The 23,679-nt window shown below is 36.1% G+C and overlaps 1 protein-coding gene across 1 annotated transcript in view; it reads right to left on the bottom strand.

The window, feature by feature from the left end:
- Window positions 1-23,679, bottom strand: part of LOC148941222 (neuroligin-1-like) — a 421,037-nt gene that overhangs the window by 118,879 nt on the left and 278,479 nt on the right. Inside the window, exon 5 of the mRNA XM_089104127.1 lies at window positions 13,579-13,673. Coding sequence (XP_088960253.1) covers window positions 13,579-13,673 — 95 coding nt within the window. The remainder of the gene's footprint in view (window positions 1-13,578; window positions 13,674-23,679) is intronic.

The following is a 23,679-nucleotide window of genomic DNA, read 5'->3' on the forward strand; positions in this document are numbered from 1 at the left end:
CTTTCTAGAAAGAAAGCGAAAGGATCTGGAGGGAGCTGCCCCGAAAGGTGATGTCAGGAGCCTCTACAAACACCTTCGTGATCTTACAGGGGATTATATTCCTTCGTTTAGACAAGTTGTGACTGTCGACAGCCATCAACTCAATGACAAAATTGCCCAGTTACATTGATGAAGATACCACTTCTCCAATCTCCCAATGTCGATTTTGTCGTACAGACTAACAACGACCCAGCAAGCCTAAAAGGTAGCACCGAAGAACCGCCAACAGATGAAACTGAAACTCCCTTCACGCTAACAGAAATCCAGTTAGCAGTACAGCGTTTTAAGAACAAAAAAGGTTCAGGATCAGCAGATCTCCTGAAGAATACAGAGCTGGCCATTTTTTTATGGCTCCAGATGCTCTTCTAGCTAGGGCTCTGAAATGCTGGCGTGCAGGCATTTTTTTACCTATGTGCAAAAGGAACGGAAGCAAGAGCATATGTTCAAAATACCGAGGGATCACTCTTCTTTCAGTGCGTAGAAAGCTCTTTGCAATGACTCTGATTTACAGCTGCAGGAATTTTCTGCGAAGAAAAAGACAAACCCAACAGGACAGATATATGTCCAAAAGGTCTACTTTTCAATAGATTTTTACAACGTAGTAGTTTGTGCAAAAGACAAAAGAATTCTATTGAAAAGCTTATATAGCCTTTGTGTACTTAAAGGCTGCCTTTGATTTAGTCTACCGGAAATCTCTGAGGCTTATATTCCGCTCCCTCAGACGGTCAGCCAAATATTGTCTGTTTTTTGGGAAACTATAAGAGGGAAACGAGAGCTACATTTAAGTAACTTGGAAGCGGAGCGCATTATTTAGCATCAAAACTGATGTCTGACAATGGTGTGCTGCTGCTCCAGAATTGTTTAACTGTGTCATAAACCATGTCATGACCCTAACAACCGATCGATTGCCCTTTGGCCTCCAATTTGGAGATCGAGTCCTGACTGACGTCGACTTCGCTGACGACCTTTCGCTCGTTACTGACTCTATACAACATCTGAAAGATGCTGTGAATGTCCTACAGGAAAAAAGTTGCAAAAGTCAGGCTCAAAGTAAATTGACAAAAAAAAAAGAAAATAATAGCAGTCAAACCGCCAGGCCCAGAGAGACCCTCGTAATTAATTACAGTTTTTGGAGCTCACGTTGAAGTTTTTACTAACTTCAACTATCTTGGTTCCGTGACTTAAAACGATGGCTTCGTGGACAGGAAACTGGGGAACCGAATCACGAAAGCCACGTTTGTCTTCAGAGGACTCAATGCCATTTGGAGATCATCCCATATTTCTAGGCACACGAAGGTGCGCATATTTAATTCATCGGTGGGCGTAGTTTTGCTCTACGTGGCTCAGACATGGCGCTTCAAATCCGCCATTTTGAGCACTATAGACGCCTGCCAGACAAAACAAGCTCCAAATCAAGGGGTTTCGATGGGATGATTTTTTGGGTTCAAGGCGTTTACCCCTCCCCTCCCCGGCAATTATCCCCCAGAAAATACCCTCCGCGGAAAATACCCCTGCACGGAAAATACCCCCCGTGGAAACTAACCCCCCACGTAAAATTACCCCCCCCCCCCAAAAAAAATACCCCCACCGTGAGAAATACCCCGTACCGCGAAAAATACCCCCCGGTGGAAAATACCCCCCCCCCCCCGTGGAAAATAAGGCTTTCCAAATTTGAGAATTTTATTTGACATTTATTTTTTTTTATTTCCGCAGGGGGAAGGAATTTTGGTGCTTGTGTATTATGCGCTACTCACTCAAGTTTACGCTATGTAAAACTCGAGAACTAACTGATTTCTTCGTTATTTTTTTTTTTCAGCGTAGCGCGAGACAAGACAAAGACAAATGACAGAATATATGGGAAACATATAATTTGGGCTATGTATTTGCACCTAAGGAGGGGGGGGGGGTAAAGTATTTGTACAATTTGAAGTCAGAAAACAGTTCTTTTTAGGTATATGGCCACTAAAATATTATAAAAGAATAGCGAGGTATCTGGAAATTTTGTTAACTAAAAAAAAAAAAAAAAAAAAAAAAAAAAAAAAAAAAAAATCCAATTATAAATTAAATTTAATTTTTCATTTAAGTTTTTTTTCCCAGTGTTAAGTGTTTTTTCCCAGTGTTAAGTGTTTTTTTTTTTTTTCAATAGCCCTTTTTCCAAGTATTAAGTTCTATTATTAGGCTAATGAAGTGTTTCATTTAAGTGTTTTTTGATGATCGCTGATCAAAGTTTATGTTATTTTCGCCATTCATTTATGTTATTTTACTGTGTTCATGGCACACACATGACCAAACACATTTTTCATGGAGACCCGCTACACTTTACCCCCTCCCCTCTAATGTGCAAATTTATAGCTCAAATTGATTTTTAAAGTAACGAAGAAACTAACGAAAAAACCGGTGTGTTCTCGAATTTTACACAGCATAAACTTGAGTGGGTGGCACATAATACACAAGTACCAATATTCCTTCCACCTACGGAAATTAAAAAATTAAAACTCAAATAGAATTCTCAAATTTGGAAAGCCTTATTTTCCACGGGGGGGGGGGGGTATTTATCACGAGAGTGTTTTACACAGGGGGGGTATTTACCGCCTGGGTATTTTCCGGGTGAGGGGGTGTTTACTGGGGGGTATTTTGCGCGGGGGGTATTTTTCACGGGGGAGATATTTTCCGAGGGGAAGTATTTTCCGGAGGGTTATTTCCCGGGGGCTATATTCCACGGGGGGAATTTTAAGGGGGAGGAAATCGCCGGGGGGGGGGGGGTAAACGCAGGCCACTGATTTTTTGAGTGATGAAATGACCCTTGCCATTGCTTACTAAATTTGATTCTTAACTTAACATTGCCCAGAGAACTCTTAGATGGTTTGAGCATCTCCTTCAGATGCCGCCGACTGCCTCTGCTAGAATCTTATATGACTTTGACCCCACATCCCATGGTTGGTCCTGCCCGTGGGGTAGACTTTGGACGAGGAGGAAGGACAGCCTTCAGATGTTCCTCTACATGGCATACATTGTTGCTGACGAGGCCCTTTTCATTGCAGCAGAGTGGTCCACCTGCAGGAGCTAAGGTGCTACGCTCTCTAGGCCACATATTATGTGGCAGGAGCATTAAGTGAAGTAACTCAAGAATTTTACGTTATTTTTCCTTTTATCTTTCTAAAACGATTTCCACTATTCTTGAGTTCAGTCCTTAGTAGAGAAAATATAATCTTATATTAATTTTCTAGCATTCTGATTGTTAAGCCTCAGGCTCCTTAGATTTCATAGCTTTCTTGGCTTCACCTACTTAAGTTTAATGTGCTCCAGGCTTTGCTAAATAGTTTGTTTCTTCAGCATTACGACATTCTATATTCCCAAGGAAAGCTGTTTTTTGTTGTGGCCTGGTGCTTTTGAAAAAAAAATTCAAATTTATATTTGGAAAATATCGGTTTTCCCAAAACTGAAATATAGACAGTCAAAGCTATAGAACCAAAGCCTTGTTCAAAATATTTTTTTGTGGGATTTTACAAAAGTATCTTTTGAGGAGGGAGGGGTTTTAAAAAAAAAATAGAAAACACATCAATTTTTTATATTCATTTTGTTACGTTTTTACAGGTCAGAAAAACATTTCGGGGGAGGGGTGGATTCTGAACCCCCTAACCTCCTGGGATACGGCCTTGTATAGAACTATGCTCACAACTATCTTTAGGTACGGTCTTTCAAGAAAGATTAAGAAACAAAAGCTTGCTGGAAAAACACCAAATAGTCTTTTCCGACATAAAATATAAAACTCTATTTTAGTTCACACACCGTAGGCTCTAGCTCAAGTAAAAATAAAACCATCCTTTTTGGCAAGGCAGAGAATTCTAAGCCCGTTATCATGTTATTTTCTACAGTCATTTCTGTTACTCTTTAGCCGAGTCTCTATCGAAGAATAGCCATCGTTGAATCAAGTTTCTAACAGCCTATTTGCTAAGCCTACGGCTTTAGATATCCCAGACAAGAAGTTAAACCTCGCGACTTTCTTGGTTTCTAATCAAGTTCTAGGATTCGCTGAATAGTTCCCAAGGCGAAATGGTTTTTGGTGTATATTGGTGCTTAAATGGTGCAACTAATTTCAAAGATTTCTGAAAATAAGCTTGAATTAATAAAAAAAAAAAATATTTTTTAAAGAATGGGATCTAGAGAGATCCCAGAAGCTCACAGCTGTGCTCTTTAAACAATGCTTAGCGCAATGCTCTTAATAACAATGAAAAAAAGGAGAGAGATTACTATGCTATATTTCTGTTTAAAAAACATCCTCTAAATCCCCTGGCCTTATTGTGGCGCATTTTGTAAGTCAATCCAATTCACTTTTAAGCTTTTTTATTTTGTTTTCGATCGAGTAGGCTTTGATTTTGAGTTAGATTTTACATTGTTTTTTTAATCTTTCTTTAAAAAAAAAAAAAAAAAAAAAAAAATGTAAAACTGTAGGATTACCATAATCCATATATCAGAGACAGTCCAAAAAACTTTATTTAGTCTCTGGTTACAAAAAAATTTCATGCTAAATTATATATTACAGATACACCCTTTCGTTTATACACCGCAATTAGCTACTAATGATTCTGACGTCAAAGGAGAAATTTCAGAATATAAAGTATAAAGCTCTTTTGTTTCTAAAATGATGCTATTCCGCTTCAATGACAGATAGCAAAACAAAGCACTTTTGATATCTCTCTCCTGCTAAAAAAAACTGTAAAGCAAGAAAATCACAAATCCATTTCCTCTGTCAGTAGATGCCCAAAGTGGGTTTACCAATCTAATAGCTCTTTGTGTTTTCTTTCAGAAGATTGACTTGGTTTATGTCTGTTATTTTGGAGCTAATATTTACTTTTCGCTATTATTTTCCAACATACCAAAGATAAGCGACCAAAGGAAAGAAAATCAAAGTATGTTGCAACAGTAGATCTATTACCTGAATAGATGTCAGATAATTTTGGAAAAGCCACCGACAAAAAGTGTATAATGCTGAAGAATTGCATATTCCTGCAATGCTAAAAAGAGGGATGGAGTAGGCCTATTAGTAATTGACACTTCCGCGTTGAGAGATTTTGTTCATTTTAAGCTTGACTTGTTCGTTTTAGTTTCCATTTATTCATTTATTCCATTTATTCATTTTAGTTATATATATACATAGGCCCCAGCACGCACCAGGCTTGTGTATATTTGGTTTTCTAATTATGTTTTTGTATAAGCATCGCATTATTCTTTAGTTTTAAATCAAGAGATGTCAAATCAGCAAGTTCAATTGAATTAAGAAATTCTGGCGTGAATTAAATCCCTTTTACTGTTACTGTATCATAAAATCATCCATTTTATAGGATTTGTTTTCTCCTGGAACTCGTGATTCACACTGTGGCTTCTTTTCTAACTGCAGATTTCCTTACGATTGGATGCGACCATCCCTCTCATTTATCTTCTAACTGTAGATTTCTTTGTCCATTGTTTTTGTTTGGGATTCGTCAAGAAGCTTGTTGTCGAATGTCTTCTAGCCGTAAATCTCGTTGTACTTCATTTCGTGCATCATTACCTCAGACATTTTTCAAAGCCTTTTGCTTTAACTGTTTGGATTCAATCAGAATGATGTGCAGTTTTGCAAGACGTTGTAGATGCTAATAAAAATTCTTTTCTAGCTTTTTCAGTCGTTGTATTTCTGCTTTAATTGTGTTGTTGCATAATCCCGTAACAACCAGGAATTTTCTAATGCATATGCCCTCTGAAATATCGAAATTATGCATTGTTATAACTATCATTTTATTCTTTAGTTTCAAGTCATAGGGCGAAAGTCAGTAATTAAAATTGAACTAAGAAATTTTTGAGTGAATTCAATCCCTCCTTCTTGTTAATGCATAATAGAATTATCCATTTTCTAGGATTTGTTTTCTACTAGAACTCTTTGTGATTTTCACACTGCTGCTGCTTTCCTAATAGTACAGTCAATCTAGCGTCAAATAGGACCCGACCGCAAACAAATTGCAACAGAAATGATTTTTACACCATCTTGTAGAGAAAAAAAAACTGTACAACATGTCAAAAGTTGAGAAACCCAGTGGGGTGCAAAATAAGTGTTTTTTAGCTTTTTCCGTTTTTTTTCTTTTGTTGTTTTTAGCGGAAATTTTCCGTTATCCTAGAGCTTAGCATTTACTTCATGGGAGACATGTTTCTGAACTTGTTTTGTGTGCTGAATTCGAATATCACATCAGATTCAAGTTATGTCCCACCGTTAGTGTTTCACATTCATCACCAAACAAGAAATTCGTATATCGTGGCCATATTTCCCTTTTTTCGTCCTTAGGGGCGAATGAAGTCAGGAATAACGTCGCCCTATTGACTGAATACTATATTTTTGGAAAGTTCCGTACATTCTAAGATTGTCGTTGTTGGAACCCTTGGTCCCAGTTTTTTCAGATAAATGTCCCTCCCAGATTCATTTCTTTGGGCCCCTTAATTATTTTCCTTCCTTTTGTAATAAATGTTAATTGTCCTATTATTTTTTGACGCCATTTTGGGTCCTCTTAACTGCGTACGTGTTTAATTCACGACGAGGTAAAAAGTGCGCAGTCAGGGAAATTGGCCAGTATATTAGGAGCCCTGGAATTGGCTGGAAAGATTCATTTACCACCCCTAGTAACCCCCACCGCGTGCTACGGTTAGCGGGCTGGGAGAATTTGTCCTTTTTCAGTTTAGTTCTTTTTATACGTGTAACTGTCAGCGGCAGACATAAGAGACGCATACAAAATCCGTGTGCTTCATGTCAGATGTGACGACAGTGTTCTTTCAAAAATCAGATACGTTCGTATTCCTGACTTCACTGCACTGGATCCCAGTGCTAGTCTTGATACTCTCTGGCTTTCGTCGTGGTATCTGAAGACTCCAAGGCCGGGATGGAATGGGACACATCAGACTGTCATGGTTGGAAACCATCCGGGGAAAGCGTCTGTAATATTTCTCCCGATGATTGATCTGTCTGCCAGTGATGACACCTGTGTGTACTCTACCTTGATGTTCATCGCAGACCAAGCTAAACGCCATGGATTCGCCCCAGTCGTGACCTTCGATCAGCCATTGTGGTGGAAAGCTATGAAAATGGTTGAGGCTTCTGAACCAGGAAGTGAGCTCTCAGCAGTAGTTCTGAAACTCGGTGGGTTTCACACACCCATGAGCTTTATTGGATGCACAGGATACACAATGGAAGGATCCGGTCTCCGCGAAGTCCTGGAACTTGCATATGCCCCAAAAACTGTTCCCCATCTCCTAAGTGGAAAGGCTATTTCACGAGCTGTTCGAGGTCTCTTGCTAGTTGATAGTGCTCTACATTCCGTGCTGCTCTCCGAGTTATTTGACGATGATCCCTGTTCAGAACCTGAAACAAAGTTAGGCACCAAAGAAGTTGCAGACCTTAAAACACTATACAGCAAGCTAATGAATGGAGAGGCAACAATGACGGAGGTTGAAGAAAATCCTGCACTCAAGCGGATCAAAGGTTTTGTTGACCAGAAGATACTTGATCTGTCTCAGCACAGAACTTCAAAGCTGTGGTTTCAGCTTATGAATATTGCTGGGATACTTCGTTCTTTCATCAAAGCTGAGCGGATGGGGCTTTGGGACTTACACCTAATGTCTGTGTCTGAAATGCTCCCTTTTCTTGTAGCCTGTGGTCACAACAACTATGCCAAATCATGCCGAATATACCTTCAGAAGATGGTGAAGCTTGAAGAAACCCATCCTACTGTTCATAGTTCATTCCAACAAGGAATGCACGTCGTCAGACGATCTGATCGCTATTGGGCTGGCTTTTCGACGGACCTAGTTATTGAAAAAGAGCTTATGCGCTCGTTGAAAACAGCAGGCAGACTGACTAGGGGTACGGGCATGACCGAAACCCAGAGGTCGCTGTGGGTTTTAGCACGCCCAACCTGCTCTGCTGTTAACCTCCTAATGGAAGATCTGACGCAAATTCTCTATGGGACAAGCGAGCAGCACAAGGAGAACGCAGGCCCCACACAAGAACGAGACTTCAAGGATACGCAGGCGATGGTCACGTACTTTGAAAATGGCTCACCATTCGGAGGGGATACCCTGCTTAGAAGCATTGCTACCGGTTTGACTGCATATGAATCTGCAAACGTTGACTCTGCGAAGGCTGTCGGGCTAAAAATCCTTGATGCTATGACTGGAAAAGTGGCGAAGGATTTTGTCTTCCGAAGAAATGAACAGGCAGTTCAGATAACAACAAAGCAAACAGCTGGAGGAGATTGCAAGCGACTGGATCCAGCTTTGCTATTCCAACGCTTCATTGCGTTAGCCAAAAGGACAAGACTTCCTGAATCAGAGTGCTTCCGGTATGAACTTTGTTCGTATCCCGCTGCTCTGTTTGACAGCTCATTTATGCCGAGAGTGCCGAGCAAGGCCGAATTCGCCAAGGCCATTGCACTTGCATGCAAATTCGAAGAAATTCCGTGTGTGCTGAACGACGGGACACACTACGTACTTGATGGCGGATCTCTATTGCACCGAGTCCCATGGATAAAAAATGACACGTATGCGGGTATCATACAGAGCTACTCTCTGTATATTTCGTGGAAGTACCCTGGCAAAACTGTTGTTTTCGATGGGTATGATAGTGGACCTTCCATCAAAGATATGGCCCATTCGTATCGTATTCGAACGATTTGTCGCGAGTTTTTCTTTACGAATGACATGCGTCTGAAAGTTAAGAAAGAAGAATTTCTCGGGAACAAGAAAAACAAGTCAAGATTCATTTGTGCGCTTGCAGTTCATCTCCGGCAAAAAGGCTATTTTGTAGTCCAAGCCCCCAGTGATGCAGACGTGCCTATTGTATCGAATCAGCTAAACAGAAGGTAACTACCGTTATTGGAGAAGATACGGATCTTCTGGTCCTTCTCTGCTACCACTGTGATGTCTCCACTAACAAGGTGTACTTCGCCCCAGAGCCAAAGAAAAATAAAGAGCGAAGGTGCTGGGATGCTCATGAAATGAAAAAAAGATTAGGCCAAGAAGTATGTGGTCTGATCCTCTTTGCCCATGCATTCCTTGGGTGTGATTCTACATCACGTGTCCACAACATCGGAAAAGGTCTTACCCTGAAAAAAGTGATTGAAGACGAAAGTTTTCGAGCATCTGCCAAGGTCTTTATGAAGATGGCAGCAACAAAAATCGAAGTCAAGGAAGCCGGAGAAGACGCACTTCTTATAATATATGGTGGAAAGAAGGGGGAAATCTGAACGAGCTTCGAAAGCAGCTCTTCGAAAGAAAGCTCGTCACAGCAACGGCTTTTGTTCACCCAGAGCAGCTACCTCCCACATCCAACTCTGAAGCATTTCACAGCTATAGAGTTTACTTTCAGGTACACGCCTGGAATGACGACCGTAATCTAGAATTGGACCCTCAAGAGTGGGGCTGGAAGTTTCGAAATGGTACATTATACCCTGTGATGACGGACCTACCCCCAGCACCTCCCCAACTTCTTAAGATTGTTAAGTGTTCCTGCCGTTCAAACTGCACCTCTGCTCGGTGCACTTGTGTCAGAAACGGCATGTATTGCACTCTCGCGTGCAAAACTTGTCAGGGAGCAGAATGTGATAATTCTCCCAAATCAGAAGATCTCATCGACGATCTCAACGACGAAGTTTCAAACTACACTGCCAGTGATTAATGTCGCAAGTCATTTGAAAAGTTGCCTACCTTTTACCAATGTGATTTTTGTTACCTGTGATTTTAGTCAGTTAATACATTAAGAGATGATTGATTATTTTGAAGAAACCTTTTGGTGATGAATGTGAAACACTGTCGGTTGAACATATCCTTGATCTGATGTGATATTCGAGTTCATCGCATAAAACTACTCAAGAAATGTTGTCAAACGACTATAATATAATAGAATCGTGAACTTCGTGAATAGTGATGAATGTGAAACACTTTTGGTTGACCGTATCTTAAATCTGATGTAATATTCGAGTTCAGCACATAAAACTACACCAGAAATGTGTTTCCCATGAAGTAAACTCTAAGCCTTGAGAAAATCGAAAATTTAGGCTTAAAAACGAAAAATAAAACACAAAACGCTAAAAAACACTAATTTTGCACCCCGCTAGGTTTCTCAACTTTTGATATGTTGTACAGTTTTTTTTCTACAAGATGGTGTAAAAACTATTTCTGTTGCAATTTGTTTGCGGTCAAACCTTATATTGACTGTACTATAACTGCAAATTTCCTTACGATTCAATGTAACCATACCTCTCACTTATCTTCTAACTGCAGATTTCTCTGTCCATTGTTTCCATTTCGGATTCGTCAAAATACTTGTTGTCAAATGTTTTCTAGCCGCAGATGTTGTTGTACTTCATTTTGTGCATCATTAGCCCAGACATTTGTCAAAGCCTTTTACTTTACCTGTTTGGATTCAATCAAAATCATTTGCAATTTTGCTAGACGTTGTAGATACTAAGAAAATTCTTTTCCAGCTTTTCCCCAGTCGTTATATTTCTGCTTTAATTCTGTTCTTGTATAATCCAATAACAAACAGGAATTTTCTAATGCATTTTCTAATGAATTTTCTCTGAAATATCGAAATTACGCACTGGCATAATTATCATTCTATTCTTTAGTTTTTAGTCATAGGGCAAGAATTAGCAATTCCAGCTTAATTATGAAACTTTGGCATGAATTCATTTCCTTCTTTCTAATTATTCTTTACAAACGCTAAATAACACGTTCCTTATTCCATTGTAATTTCTGAAATGTCTAAATAACGTAGTCGCATAAGTATCGTGTTATTCTTGAGTTTTAAGTCACATTTTCGTTTGTAATTCAATGCGATTTTTGCTGTTTATTCTTACATGCCTTTTTCTTTAGCTATCAGACTCTTTTGTCATCTCGTGTAATTTTTAACATGACATAGATACTAAAAAACAATTCCTCCTTCCTGTTTATTCGACGCAGACTCACACAGTCTAAACTGACACGTTCCTTCATTCCATTGAAGGTTTACTTGTCTTCTAACTGCAGACGTAACTGCACAATAATTTTGGTTTCAATTCAATATTATTTCCCGGTTTCTTGCTCCATGCCTTTTTCATTAGCTGTTTGGAGTCATTGTTTATCTTTTGTAATTTTGCATGCGTATAGATATGCGTATTTGCATGCGTATAGGTCGTCCTCGTCTGGGGTGGGAGGACATAATAAAGAAAGATTTAAAGGAAATGGGAGCTTCGTGGGACGGTGTAGAAAGGGAGGCTTTGAATAGATTGGGATGGAGGAGGAGCTTACGTAGCTGTGTTGGCCTCAGGCGGCTTGGTGCTGGAAAGAGTTGTTAGTAGTAGTAGTAATAGTATAGATATTAAAAACGATATTTGAACTGTAAACTACAATAAATGTAGAGTACATTTATTGTACACTATTGTATTATACACTACTATACACCACTATTACTAAAACAATTAATGACATCAAAACCTTGTTACTATTCAATTCAAATTTCCCCTCATAAATCTATGAGACACTTTCGACATTAAATCCACAAATACAAAAGAATTAAATAACAGCAGATTCATTATTTATATTTTTAAAATTCACTTGTTTTCAAGATTTCAGAAAGAGTTTGGATCACATTAGCAGAATTTTAAACAGGAAAGTTTCTAACAGATTCAATAACCAATAGACACTTCCAGCATTAAAAGCTTTAAAAATTATATAGGTTTGTCTACCATGAGTAGGCTATAGTTGATTTTTTCTACAATTATAGTATATATCAAGAATTCAGAAAGTGTTGGAATTATTATTTCAGTGCTTTAAGACGTAAAGCTTTCCAAAAGTAACTAGAAGTCGGAAGACACTTTCTGCATTAAAAGCAATAAACGCGCAAAAATAAAATCACACTATTGTTTATATCTCTATCTTAAAATTTTACTTTTATTCATGATTCAAAAAGAGGTGGGATCACTGTTTCTATAATTTCAACCAGGAACTTTCTTTAGCAATGAACAGCAGCGATCTTTTTTCAACTCCTAGAAACTTTTTGTGATTACTTTTTTCAGAAATTTTGATTTCAAGATTCAAGGAAATATATCCATCCTACACGATTATGCTTGGTGTCAATATTTCAGAAAGATTTAGATAATTGTTTCAGAGATTTCAGACGAAAAATTTTTTGAGAAAATATAAAGCCACGAGACACTTACAGCATTAAAAGCCATAAAATAAAAACAATAATTTTCTATGCTTTTTTTATTTGGAAACTCAGATATCAATGTAAAAAAAATATCTACCTTCCAAGATTGTGCTTGATTTCAATATTTCAGGGGGATTTAGGATCATCGTTTTGAAGATTCCAGACAAAAAAGTTTCTAAGAGAATGAAAAGCCACGAGGCACTTTCAACATTAATATCCATAAAAGCAATAAAACAAGTCATTTTAAATATATGTCTCTTAAAACTCTGCTGATTTTTTTAGAATTTCAGAAAGATATGGGATCGTTGTTTCAACAACTTCAGACAGAGAGCATTCTAGAAGAATCAATAGCAACGTCCTTTCTTTGACTCTTAAAAACTTTCTATGCTTACTTTTCTCAGCAATCTTTCAATAAGAGAAATTTATTGGACTTTGATTGCCAAGTCATATTGCTCAGATTTTCTTTCTTTCAAGAAAAAGTCAAAGGCGAGGAACAATGTTGACTATAAAAAGTTTCCTGTTTTTCCATTTCTATTTGATCCTTCATTGTATTTGCTATGTAATATTGAGCTTTCTGTAGGAAAAATTCCTGTTTTGCTCTAGTCATTATTACAAACATTGTTAAATGTGAGGGAAGCTACCACTTCCTCCTTCAACTTATGTTTTGTACATTAATGTCCGATGTCCGTGTAATAATATTTCGCTAAAAAAGTGAAGTCTTTCAAATGTTTCTTAGGGGAATGGGACGGGGGGTTGAAGTATTAACAATAAATTAAAGGTTTATCATTTCAACGAATAAATAAGGTAATTTCTTCGAATAAACCTTTTTTAAAGGGGTGTCTTCCATACCAGAAGGAAGGCCTGGGGAGCAACGCCCCCGGGAAGTAAGAAGACATAAGAAACTATATATCAATAGAATCATGCGATGCATATCCGTTTAAACTTATTAAAAATGAAGCTGCTCGTAGAGCTTGCTTTATTTATTCTAGTTAAACGGCCTTTGTGATTCAGGAGTCATTCTTAGAGAATTGGGAGAAAAGATGACCCCCTTCATATACATAATAATTTCTGCTCGTTTTAACTTTTAATGTTGCTCCTAATATTCAATTTAAAAAAAAACTCTTTTTTTATATAATTTTCCAAAGAGATTCAATCCCATTTTCCGTCTCTTCGCATCACCATTGCTCTGAAAGACAACAGTAAAGATATTCAGATATCCTCATTTCGATTCCCATATTCGTGGAGCATTTAACCAAATTTCTAAAACCCTAAAAATTGAGTATTTCAGACAATTAAAACCAGAATATTGAAAAATTATAACTTCTTACCTTGGCAACTTTAAGTGTCACGACTTCCGGGTCTTCTACTAGAGCCCAGGGACTATAGGCAGATCCTGACATTAGAACTGCACGATGAAACAGTCCTGAAAAAGACATCTTGTAAATTTCCGTAGGTATTCTTATGATTTTGATAAAATAAAACAGTTCGAGGTAATGAAATGTAAGTAAGGAGTGACTCGGCTCAATAGTAACCAAAACTCTAAAAAACGGATATGAATAAATATATAAAATTCATCAACTTTAACGTTACCGATCAAAATTTACGAGCCTGGGAAAATTTGACTGTTTTTTAAATAGGGAGAACACCCCCAAATATTCAAGGAGTGTTAATGAAAATCACATCATCAGAGAACCCTACTATAGAAGTTTCAATCTCCTATATACCAAAATGGGGAATTTCGCTATTTTTGCCAAAAGAAAGCTAATGGATGCGTGTTTTTTGCTGTTTTTCCCCAGGGGTGATCGTATTGAAATAATATTTTTAGATTATTGGGCGATGGTGGGTTAAAATGAAAATTAAAAGTTCTAGTGCCCTTCTTAAGTGAACCAAAAGATTAGAGGGCAACTGACCTCTCTCCCACGTTCTTTTTTTCCCCAAAGTTATCTGATTAAATTTTGAGATAGCTGTTTTGTTCAGTATAGTTGAAATATTCAATAATTTTGTCTTTAATGGTAAAATGACCCCCCACAGTCCGTGGGGAGAGGCCTGAAAGTTATTAAACTTGTTTTACATTATTGTGCGCATTGTGTTTGTTGTTGGGAAGTATACAGACATTTTTCGGGGGAAAATTGTGCATGGGGGAATTTCCATAGGTAGAGTCTTCTTTAGGTAGGGAAATTCTTAGGATGTAAATTTTCCGGGGGAAATTTCAAACTGCGGATATTCGACAGGATTCCTGTATGAAATTCTTCTTAGTTGTCTTACATTCTCTTTGCTAACTCAATTATGCATGTGGAGATTTCCCAAGGGAATTATCTGGGAGCTGTTTTCCACTTGTTTTTATTTCGGGGAAAACTTCTACGGAAGGGGGTATTTCCAGAGTTATTGAGAAATCAATTAGAAATTAAAGCCTTTTTCAAATGACAATATGCTGGTAAGAATTTTTCAGGGTGAATTGTCAGCAAGAACTTTTAGGGAGGGTGGGGGAGGGAGATTTTAGCGAGGATTTAACTGTCTGGAGGGAATTTAAATAGGGATGCACTATACGTTGGGTTAGATTTCTGTGGGGGAGTTTCCTTTCCCGTGAGAGGGATATATTTCATGGAGGTTAGTCTAGATTTAGCGGTATTGTTTGAAAAACCATCAGAAATTAAATAAAAATTACTAGTTTTTTTAAACTGAAAGTAAGGAGCAACATTACAACTCATAGAACTTATTCCGTATATGAGGGGTTGCCCCCTCCTCAGTACCTTGCTCTTAGGCGTATGTTTTACTGTTTGTACCATTTTGTAAAGAACGGCTACTGAAACACAGGGGCCGTTGAAATAAATTAGGAAAGTTTATTTTTTAAGAATTAACAGCTTTAGCGTAAAGAGCAAGGTATTGAGAAGGGGGGAGCCCTTCGTATATGGAAATATTTCTGTTCGTTTTGAGTTTTGATGTTGCCTCTTGCTTTCAGTTAAAAAAAATACTTATTTTTTAAATTAATAAATAAAAAAACAAGTTTTTTTTTTAATGAGAGTAAGGAGCGACATCGAAACTTCATAGGAAGAGAAATTATTTCGTATATGAAATGGGCTGTTCCCTCCTCAATGCCCTGCTCCTTAAGCTAACTGTAGATCCCTGTAGAAAATCCTCCAGCTGACAATTCTCCCTCGTCCCAGGAAATTTCTGTATGCCTATCAATAAGAAATACCAAAGGTAAACAATAGGCAAATTTCCTTACTTACAAACCTCTCCCCATGGGATGTGGGGCGATAAGTTATCCTCAAAGCTATAGTTATTGGGCTTTTCAACTATAATGACAAAATAGCCATCTCAGAATTTTTATCGAATAATTTTTAGAAAAAAGGTTAATGGAAGGGGGAGTGCCCCCTTCCATCAATCCATCCATGTGGAATTTTGATCGGATGTCTTTTAGGGAAAAAGGTAGATGGATTGAAGGACCAGTTGCCCTCCAATCTTTTGATCACTTCAAAAGGGCACTAGAACTTTTAATTTCCTTTCAGATGTTCCCTTTCTCGATATTCTAGGACTATTGGTTCGATGCGGTCACTCCTGAAAAAAAACATATAAACACGCATCCGTGATCCCTCTTCTGGCAAAAAATACAAAATTCCACATTTTTATAGATGGGAGCTTGAAACTTCTACATCAGGGTTATTTGATACGCTGAATCTGATGGTTTGATTTTCGTTAAGCTTTCTTGAATTTTAGGGCGTGTCCCTCTTTTTTCAAAGGTCAGGCATTAATTTTCTCAGGCTGGTAGCTTTTGATGCGTAACAGTAAACTTAATGAGTGTTATATACTTGGAATCAACATAATAAGCCGATTCTTTCGATGCATCTATTGATATAAAAATTCGTTCTTTAGAGCTTCAGTCACTATTGAGCCGCATCGCTCTTTACTTACAGTTTGTTACCACGAACTGTTAGATACATAAATGCATGATAAAATCTAGTGGAAAAGTAAGGCATTCGCGGTACTACACAAAAAAATATTTACTAGTAAATTGTGATTATATTGTATTATAATACATTTAATATAAAATATATATAATAATTATATATATATATATATATATATATATATATATATATATATATATATATATATATATATATATATATATATATATATATATATATATATATATATATATATATATATATATATATTTATATATATATATTTATATATATATATATATATATATATATATATATATATATATATATATATATATATATATATATATATATATATATATATATATATATATATATATATATATATATATATATATATATATATATAGCACTTAATTACAGCTAAATTAATTGTAATTATAAACTCGCATTTTTTAATGGATCAAGCCTTAGACATGAGATTTCACTTGGAAAAACATTGTTTCTTTATTTTCATCCTTAATCATTTATTTTCTTTATTTTCATATTTTTCATCCTGTGACAAATACAAAAAAAATGTTGTTGGGGATTTAGAGAACAACTAAGAGAAAAGATCAATTACTTCAAAGGCTAAAAAATACAGTGCTTGTTCAGAAAAATATTCAAATTTTTTATAATATAATAATAACTCAACTTTCTAGAATTATGTCTCTCTCTCCTCGAAAAAAATAACATGAGTCTCTTCCATTTCTTGTCATTATCTTCCTAATCTGACAAAATTATGTTTAAATTTTAACGATTGTCACAAACATTTTCCTTTTTCTAAGATTTAAATCCAAGATTGTCTTTATCTTAAAGACACAAATTTAAACGATTTTTTGCTACTAAGGAGCTTACCAAGAATAATATATTGCCGGATACTCCCACTTGCGATCTTATTGAGAAACTAAGATAGAAAGAAAAATTAATAGAATGAGTGAACTGAATGAATTGAATGAAATGAGAATGAAATAAATAAATGGAATGAGAAACTAAGATCTTACTGAGAAACTGAGATATAATAAGAGTGAATAGAATAAGTGGAATGAATGAGTTGAATGAAATAAATGAATGGAACGAGAAACTGAGGTCTTACTGAGAAACCGAGATAGAATAAGAAGGATTAGAATGAGTGAAATGAATGAATTGAATGAAATGAGAATAAAACTCAATGAATTGAACGAGAAACTAAGATCTTACTAAGAAACTGAGATAGAATAAGAGTGAATGGAATAAGTGAGCTGAATAAATTGAATGAAATGAGAATGAAATAAATAAATGGAATGAAAAACTGAGATGTTACTGAGAAACTGAGATATAATGAGAATGAATAGAATGAGTGAAAAGAATTAATTGAATGAAATGAGAATGAAATAAATGAGTGGAATGAGAAACTGAGGTCTTACTGAGAAACTGTCTATGCGGGGTATAAATGAAAATGTAATTAAAGGTAAATAACAAGAGAGGTCTAAATGGGTTCAGCATAAAGAGGTACTTCTGAAACAAAAATTTATGGTAGTTTTGTTCTTGCACTCTTTACTGTTTCAAATGGTGTATATTGGTTTTTAGAAATTTCATAGAAACTCTTTAGTAAAAAAAATATGATGATCATTTACTTGCGCATCTACTTAGAGTAGTGTAGAGTCTAGGGCAATGAGTATAGGTAACTTACAAGACTAGAAACTGACACTAGTATCGGATAAAAATCATTAACTCCATCTACCGTTTGGTGATTTGTAGTACTTTTAGTGCCTAAAAAAATTAGAGTAATTGCTGTAACTGACTAAATTCGTCTAGCAATAAAAGTTTGATATCAGTTTCTGAAAAAGACACAACTGTAAAGTGTGAAAAGATTCTAATAAACGCCAACGCTAGATGACGTGGGTGATCTTTTCTTCAACAATGGCGTCAGCTTCCTTCTTTATAGTTGTCATACTCTTCAGTCTAGGGGTAAAAGCGTCTATGTACTGTTCGGCATAGGTGTACCTTTCTGCTTTCAAGATATTGCAGTAATTAAGTAAAGCAGTGTTGTTATGCTATGGATTTTAATATGTATTCTGTTTTTCTATACTTCTCATGTAAATTATGTGTAGCCTAGTGATTTTTTGAAGCAATTTGGAACGAAAGTTTCTATTAAAAAAAAAATTGTTATCATGTTTTGTTAACGCCTTTAAGCATTAAGCCATTAACTTTAATGGCTTTTAAGGAAAATGTTTGCGATAAAATGATTGTTAATCGTTCTTACGGAACAAGGTATGTTCCTGACATTGAATTTTACATTTTCCTTTAATTATGCTCTTAATTTATTTTTTAACTAAAGCAGTAAGGAAAATTTATTTTTCCTCTTTTATTTTTAATGAAAAAAATGTAAGGCTTTTTCTATATGATTGAGTTAGATTTTCAAAGACATACAAATGTCTTAAAATTTAGTTTATTAATATGTCTTAACATCCATAACTGATATATACTCGTATCTCAAACTTTTATTTCCTGAAAACTAGCTACCCTCCTGACCTGAGGCATTCAGTGGGTATTTTTTTTTTTTACCATTTGATGAATAGAAATTAAAATTTGATTCACCTTATTTCGAGGAATAACATTAATGTTGTTTTTAATCACACCCTCCATTCTATTATCCCTTTAATAGAGAAAGCAACGACGATTCTCAGTGACATTGATCCGCCCTGGTTACCTTCATATTTTTCCACTCACATAAAAAACATAATTGAAATTCAATATATGACTTTTTTGAGAAGTAAGATTGTTTAAACCTTAGTTTGCACTGGCGTATAGGACTCTTTTGTTAATTTAAGATGGAAATATCATACTTACTACAATTACTACTAGCAGTAGTAGTTACTGCACAGCCATTAACATCTCATTGTAGGCTAAACCGTAAGAGACTGACAAAGATCTGCTTCAGTTGGAAGGGGAGTATATCAGCTTGAAGCCACAATAATCTCCCATACGCTTCGCTTGTTTGATTTTATTTCTTTTAGTTTTGTTTAATACTTTTTTTCTAAATAAACTACTACCAAGAGCCTCTCATTGCAGCACCAGGCCACATCAGATTGACAAAGATGCGTTACACTTGGGTGGGGGAGGGGGAAGATGTTAATTTGAATCCAAATCCCCCGTCAACCTTGGGTGGGGGAGGGGGAAGATGTGAATTTGAATCCAAATCCCCCGTCAACCTTGGGTGGGGGAGGGGGAAGATGTTAATTTGAATCCAAATCCCCCGTCAAGTAGGGGACTGTAACTGAATTGAGATGTTTTATTTCGCTTTATTTGATTTCTCTCAATAAATAAATCATATTTTTTCAAATAGACTGTTGCCTCGTAAATAAAAAGATAAAAGGTAAAAACTATGCCATTGAACTTTACAGTCCCTACTCGCAATTCTGATCTCTGTTTCATGGACCTTCAGCCAGAAAGTGCAATGGGGCAGTGGGCTGGGGCCAGCCCTCCTAAGCTTTTGCAACCCTTTTCTGTTTCCCACGTCCAAATTTCTACAGGTGCCCAATTAGAGTAGGTTTGACTCTGGCTGAGCTTATAGATACCTCTGAACTCTGGAACAATAATTTCTACCTTATGTATGTGTTTTTTAGGGGGGGGGGTCTCAACGCTAATTACCATGAAGTTGCTTTTATATTTGTCTATTGGTAAGCTATAGGGATTTTTTTTCTTAATATGCTCCAGGATTTATTTGAAAAGAACATCAGTCTAGGACTATTTCACTTCATAAAGCCTTTGAATGAGAGAGGCATTCCCCTTCATTCTCACATTTAGAATAAAATTTAGGGGCACTAAAGGGCGTCGCATTTTATCCGAGGGGAAATGCAATTAAGAAGGATTTTCAATATAACCCTTAGAGGGGTAAGAAGCGTTCTGTATGATTGAAACTGTCTTACTACTAAACAATCGGAAAAGAAAATTTCTAAATTTGACAAAACAGCTGGTTTAAATTGTATCAAAATGGAGCTCAAAAGTTGTACTGCAAGGTAATGTAAATGATTTTTTGGTAGTTATGTTCGCTTGCGACCACTGAATATAAAAAAAATACAGTAATATCACGGCTCAGTGATTTTTGGCTACTATATTCTCGGCGCATACAAACAGCTTCTCCCATTTAATCTGCCATCAGTGGGCCAGTGTATATTACCCTGGAACACGTATTTTCGCAGTAACTTTCTCAAAATGCCTTTGAAACCAACTCGAGACTTCGAAACCTACTTGTAATTCCTAAAAACATCTAATAATAACATTGCATTACTAATCACCAACTATTATAGATATATTGAATAAATTAATTTAAATTTAGATTCTTTAAAAGTTAGTGTTACAAAGGTGAAGCCAAGTTTTGCGTTCAAGAGAAATCTAACTGGTCTACCCGTAAAATAATCAAATGTCGTTTATGTTTATACTTGTTTAAATGTTATCCGGAGCACTTGCATCTCGGTCCGGCTTTGAATAATGGTTCAGCTAGGGAAGATCGTACTGTATTATACTTTTATACAGTGACGTAACACCTTAGCTTGTGTTACTGACGTAACACACGTAAGCTTGTGACGTAACACCTGAACACGGCTCGTCAGTTTTTCATGCCTAGCTTTCAGAAGTCATATTCACTATATCGAGATTTTTTTTTTTCTTTTCTTTTTGCTCAGGAGCTTCTAGAATTGATTTTAATTTAACCTTTTTGGTTTGAGGTTTGGTTTAACGTTGAGTTGTATATCACAATTGGAAATTACTCCGTCCAAATTGGTGGAAATAATTTTTGATTTTTTGACTCAAGAAATTAAGATTTCATGGATTTTTTCAAAATATGTTTTGAAACTAGGGAAACTTTTTTGTTGTAGTTTCTTATGCTGATCACCACCATATTAACAATTTTTTTCTAGTGCAATAAATTTCGAGGAATTGGTTGTTTTTAGAAAAATGGCTTTGGAGAATAAAGTTTTTATTAAATATTTAAATATAAGAAAAAGAGTTGCTAAAAAAAAAGAAGATGACTAATTCAATTAGCATAAAAATTACATTTAAAAAACCTTCCAAAGCAATTGGAACCTATATTTCAGACAACTCAACTAAAGTTCACACCAATAAAAAAAATATTGGTACTTTTATGTTATACGCCCTCTTTTATATATGTCAAACTGGAGACGCGACAAAAAACCCCTTTTGTATGGGTTAATTCAAGACACTGCTATACAGTAATGAATGCTTAGCGGGGTTTTCAATGCTTTGACTATATTTAAACTGTTGTTTTTTGGGGTTTCGGGGGAGAAAAAGGTACCTAGGTTAGGTTAGGTATTTAATATATGCACTGCCTTAACCCCCCCCCCCCCCAGTGTAGAAATATATATCCCAAATTTGTTTCTAAACTATTATTTATTCATCCCATTTTATTTTATTTCATTAGTATTAACCAAAATAGCTCTATATAAAAGAGTGTGTTTAACATAAAAGTATCAAAAAATTAAATGGTTGTTTTGCCCCAGCTGTGGGGACGTGTGTGGATTCTGTGTTATTGCGAACGGATGTTTTGAATTTAATTTCAAAATTTCTATTGGAAGTAATGAATGTTTTAAAGCCCCCTGTCAGACAAGGTCATTAGCTTTTTTAGTATTATGCGGCAAGGCCGTATCCAGGGGGGGGGGGTTGCCCGGTTTGAATCCCCCCAAAATTTTTGACCGAGTTGAAAATAAGTCGAAAATTAGTAAAACCTTGGTAAAAATCAGTAAAATTAGTCGAAAACTGAGTCAAAAATTAGTAACCCCCCTCCCGAACAAAAATCCTGGATCCGCTCTTGTTATGAGGTTATCCTGAGCCAGCGTGACTGAATATAGGCTACATACCACGGTAATACATTCACTCTACCATAATGAACAAATAAATTTAAAAAAATGTTTTTAAACCGTTGTTTTAATGGAATTTGGATCATTAGGCTTTGTTTTCAAGAGAAAATTTAACATAAATTATAAAAGAACAATAAAAACTAACTTTATATAGTTGTTATTTATTCATTATTAATACGCTCGATTCCTATCACTAATATTGTCTAATTATTCATAAAGTTTATTCATTTGAATAAAATCGATATTTTTTTGCCAAAACCTCTCAAGGGTTTGCTTTACAAAAAGTAAATAGTAAATTCTAGTATATGTTTTCTCTGTTAAATCATTTGTAAGTTATACATAGTTTTTAATATATTTGAGAAATAACCTAATTACAGATATTTAACTGCATCATTACAAATAAATACAAAAGGGACAACAGGGATGGATAGGGGTGATTTAGTCCTTCAACCCCCCACCCCCTCCCTTCCATCCCCTAAACCATCATAACCATAAAATAAGTGAAAAATATTCTAATTAGAGAAAAACGACGCTTTGCCGGCACATAAAGATTCTATTACTAAAAATCCCTCTTTGCACGATTTTTTCACCTTCTTTTATTCAGTTCCTTTACTATAATTATCTTTGACCTTTTGGTGTTCTCTGTGAATTGTTTCCTCTCATTTTGGTTTTGATGGTCTAGAGCTAATCCTGATAGAAAAGTTCATCAATCAGTCAATCCAAGAAAAGGGCTTCAATTTCTCAGTAGTTTCGAAAGAAGTGAGTTATATCAATCCCACTTCTTGAAAAACCGGCGTCCCTTTTGTCCATTAAGCTAAACGAATCCGGCAATATACAGTTTGAAAGTTAACATCAATCAATCTAAGTTGAACTTTTCACCGGAAAACATCTTAATATACCATGTTATCTCCTACAAAAGCTTGATGTAGTGGGAAAACATAGAACAGCTCTTAAGATTTACAGAAAAAGAAATTTGACCATGACTACAGACACCTGTAGTTTCAAACAGTCCGTTGTAAAAAACTGTAAGTAAGGAGTGACTCAGCTCAATAGTAGCCAAAACTCTAATAAACAGAAGCTCATTGGAACGAATATTAAATTTTTAGTTATTTTCTTATGTGACCAAAAAGATTGGAGGGCAACTAGCCCCCTTCCATGCCTCTTTTTTCTCCAAAATCATTCGATGAAAATTTCAAGATGGTCATTTTGTTCAGCATAGTTGAAAGTTCGAACAACTTGAAAATTAAGGAGGGGGGGGGGGGGGGTTCAGACCAATAATTTAGTTTAAAAGTGCACAAAACTGAAAAAAAATTGATGGGGAGCTCGTGACTTGAGACCCCTTTGTTTATTTTCCTTGGGATGCCAGAACTAATTGGGTCCCGAAGGCCACCAGTAAACCTAATCTTGTACCAACTGTAGTGACGAAATTTTGCCTTTTAGAGACCTGAACACTTTTTCCCCCATGACCTGACTTGATTCACTGTAAAAAAAAACAAACTCTTGTTCCTTCAGCAGTAGTAAAGGGCTCCAAAAACTCCTCATTTTGTTTATAAGACTTTTTAATTTTAAAGGAGTTTAAAAAGTTCTCATGTGCCCCCCCCCCTTCAAAGAGAACTTTCAAACA

This window comes from Artemia sp. Qi Xiang Cuo, chromosome 18, assembly GCF_049724085.1.
Source record: "Artemia sp. Qi Xiang Cuo chromosome 18, ASM4972408v1, whole genome shotgun sequence".
In the NCBI taxonomy this organism is placed as follows: Eukaryota; Metazoa; Arthropoda; class Branchiopoda; order Anostraca; family Artemiidae; genus Artemia; species Artemia sp. Qi Xiang Cuo.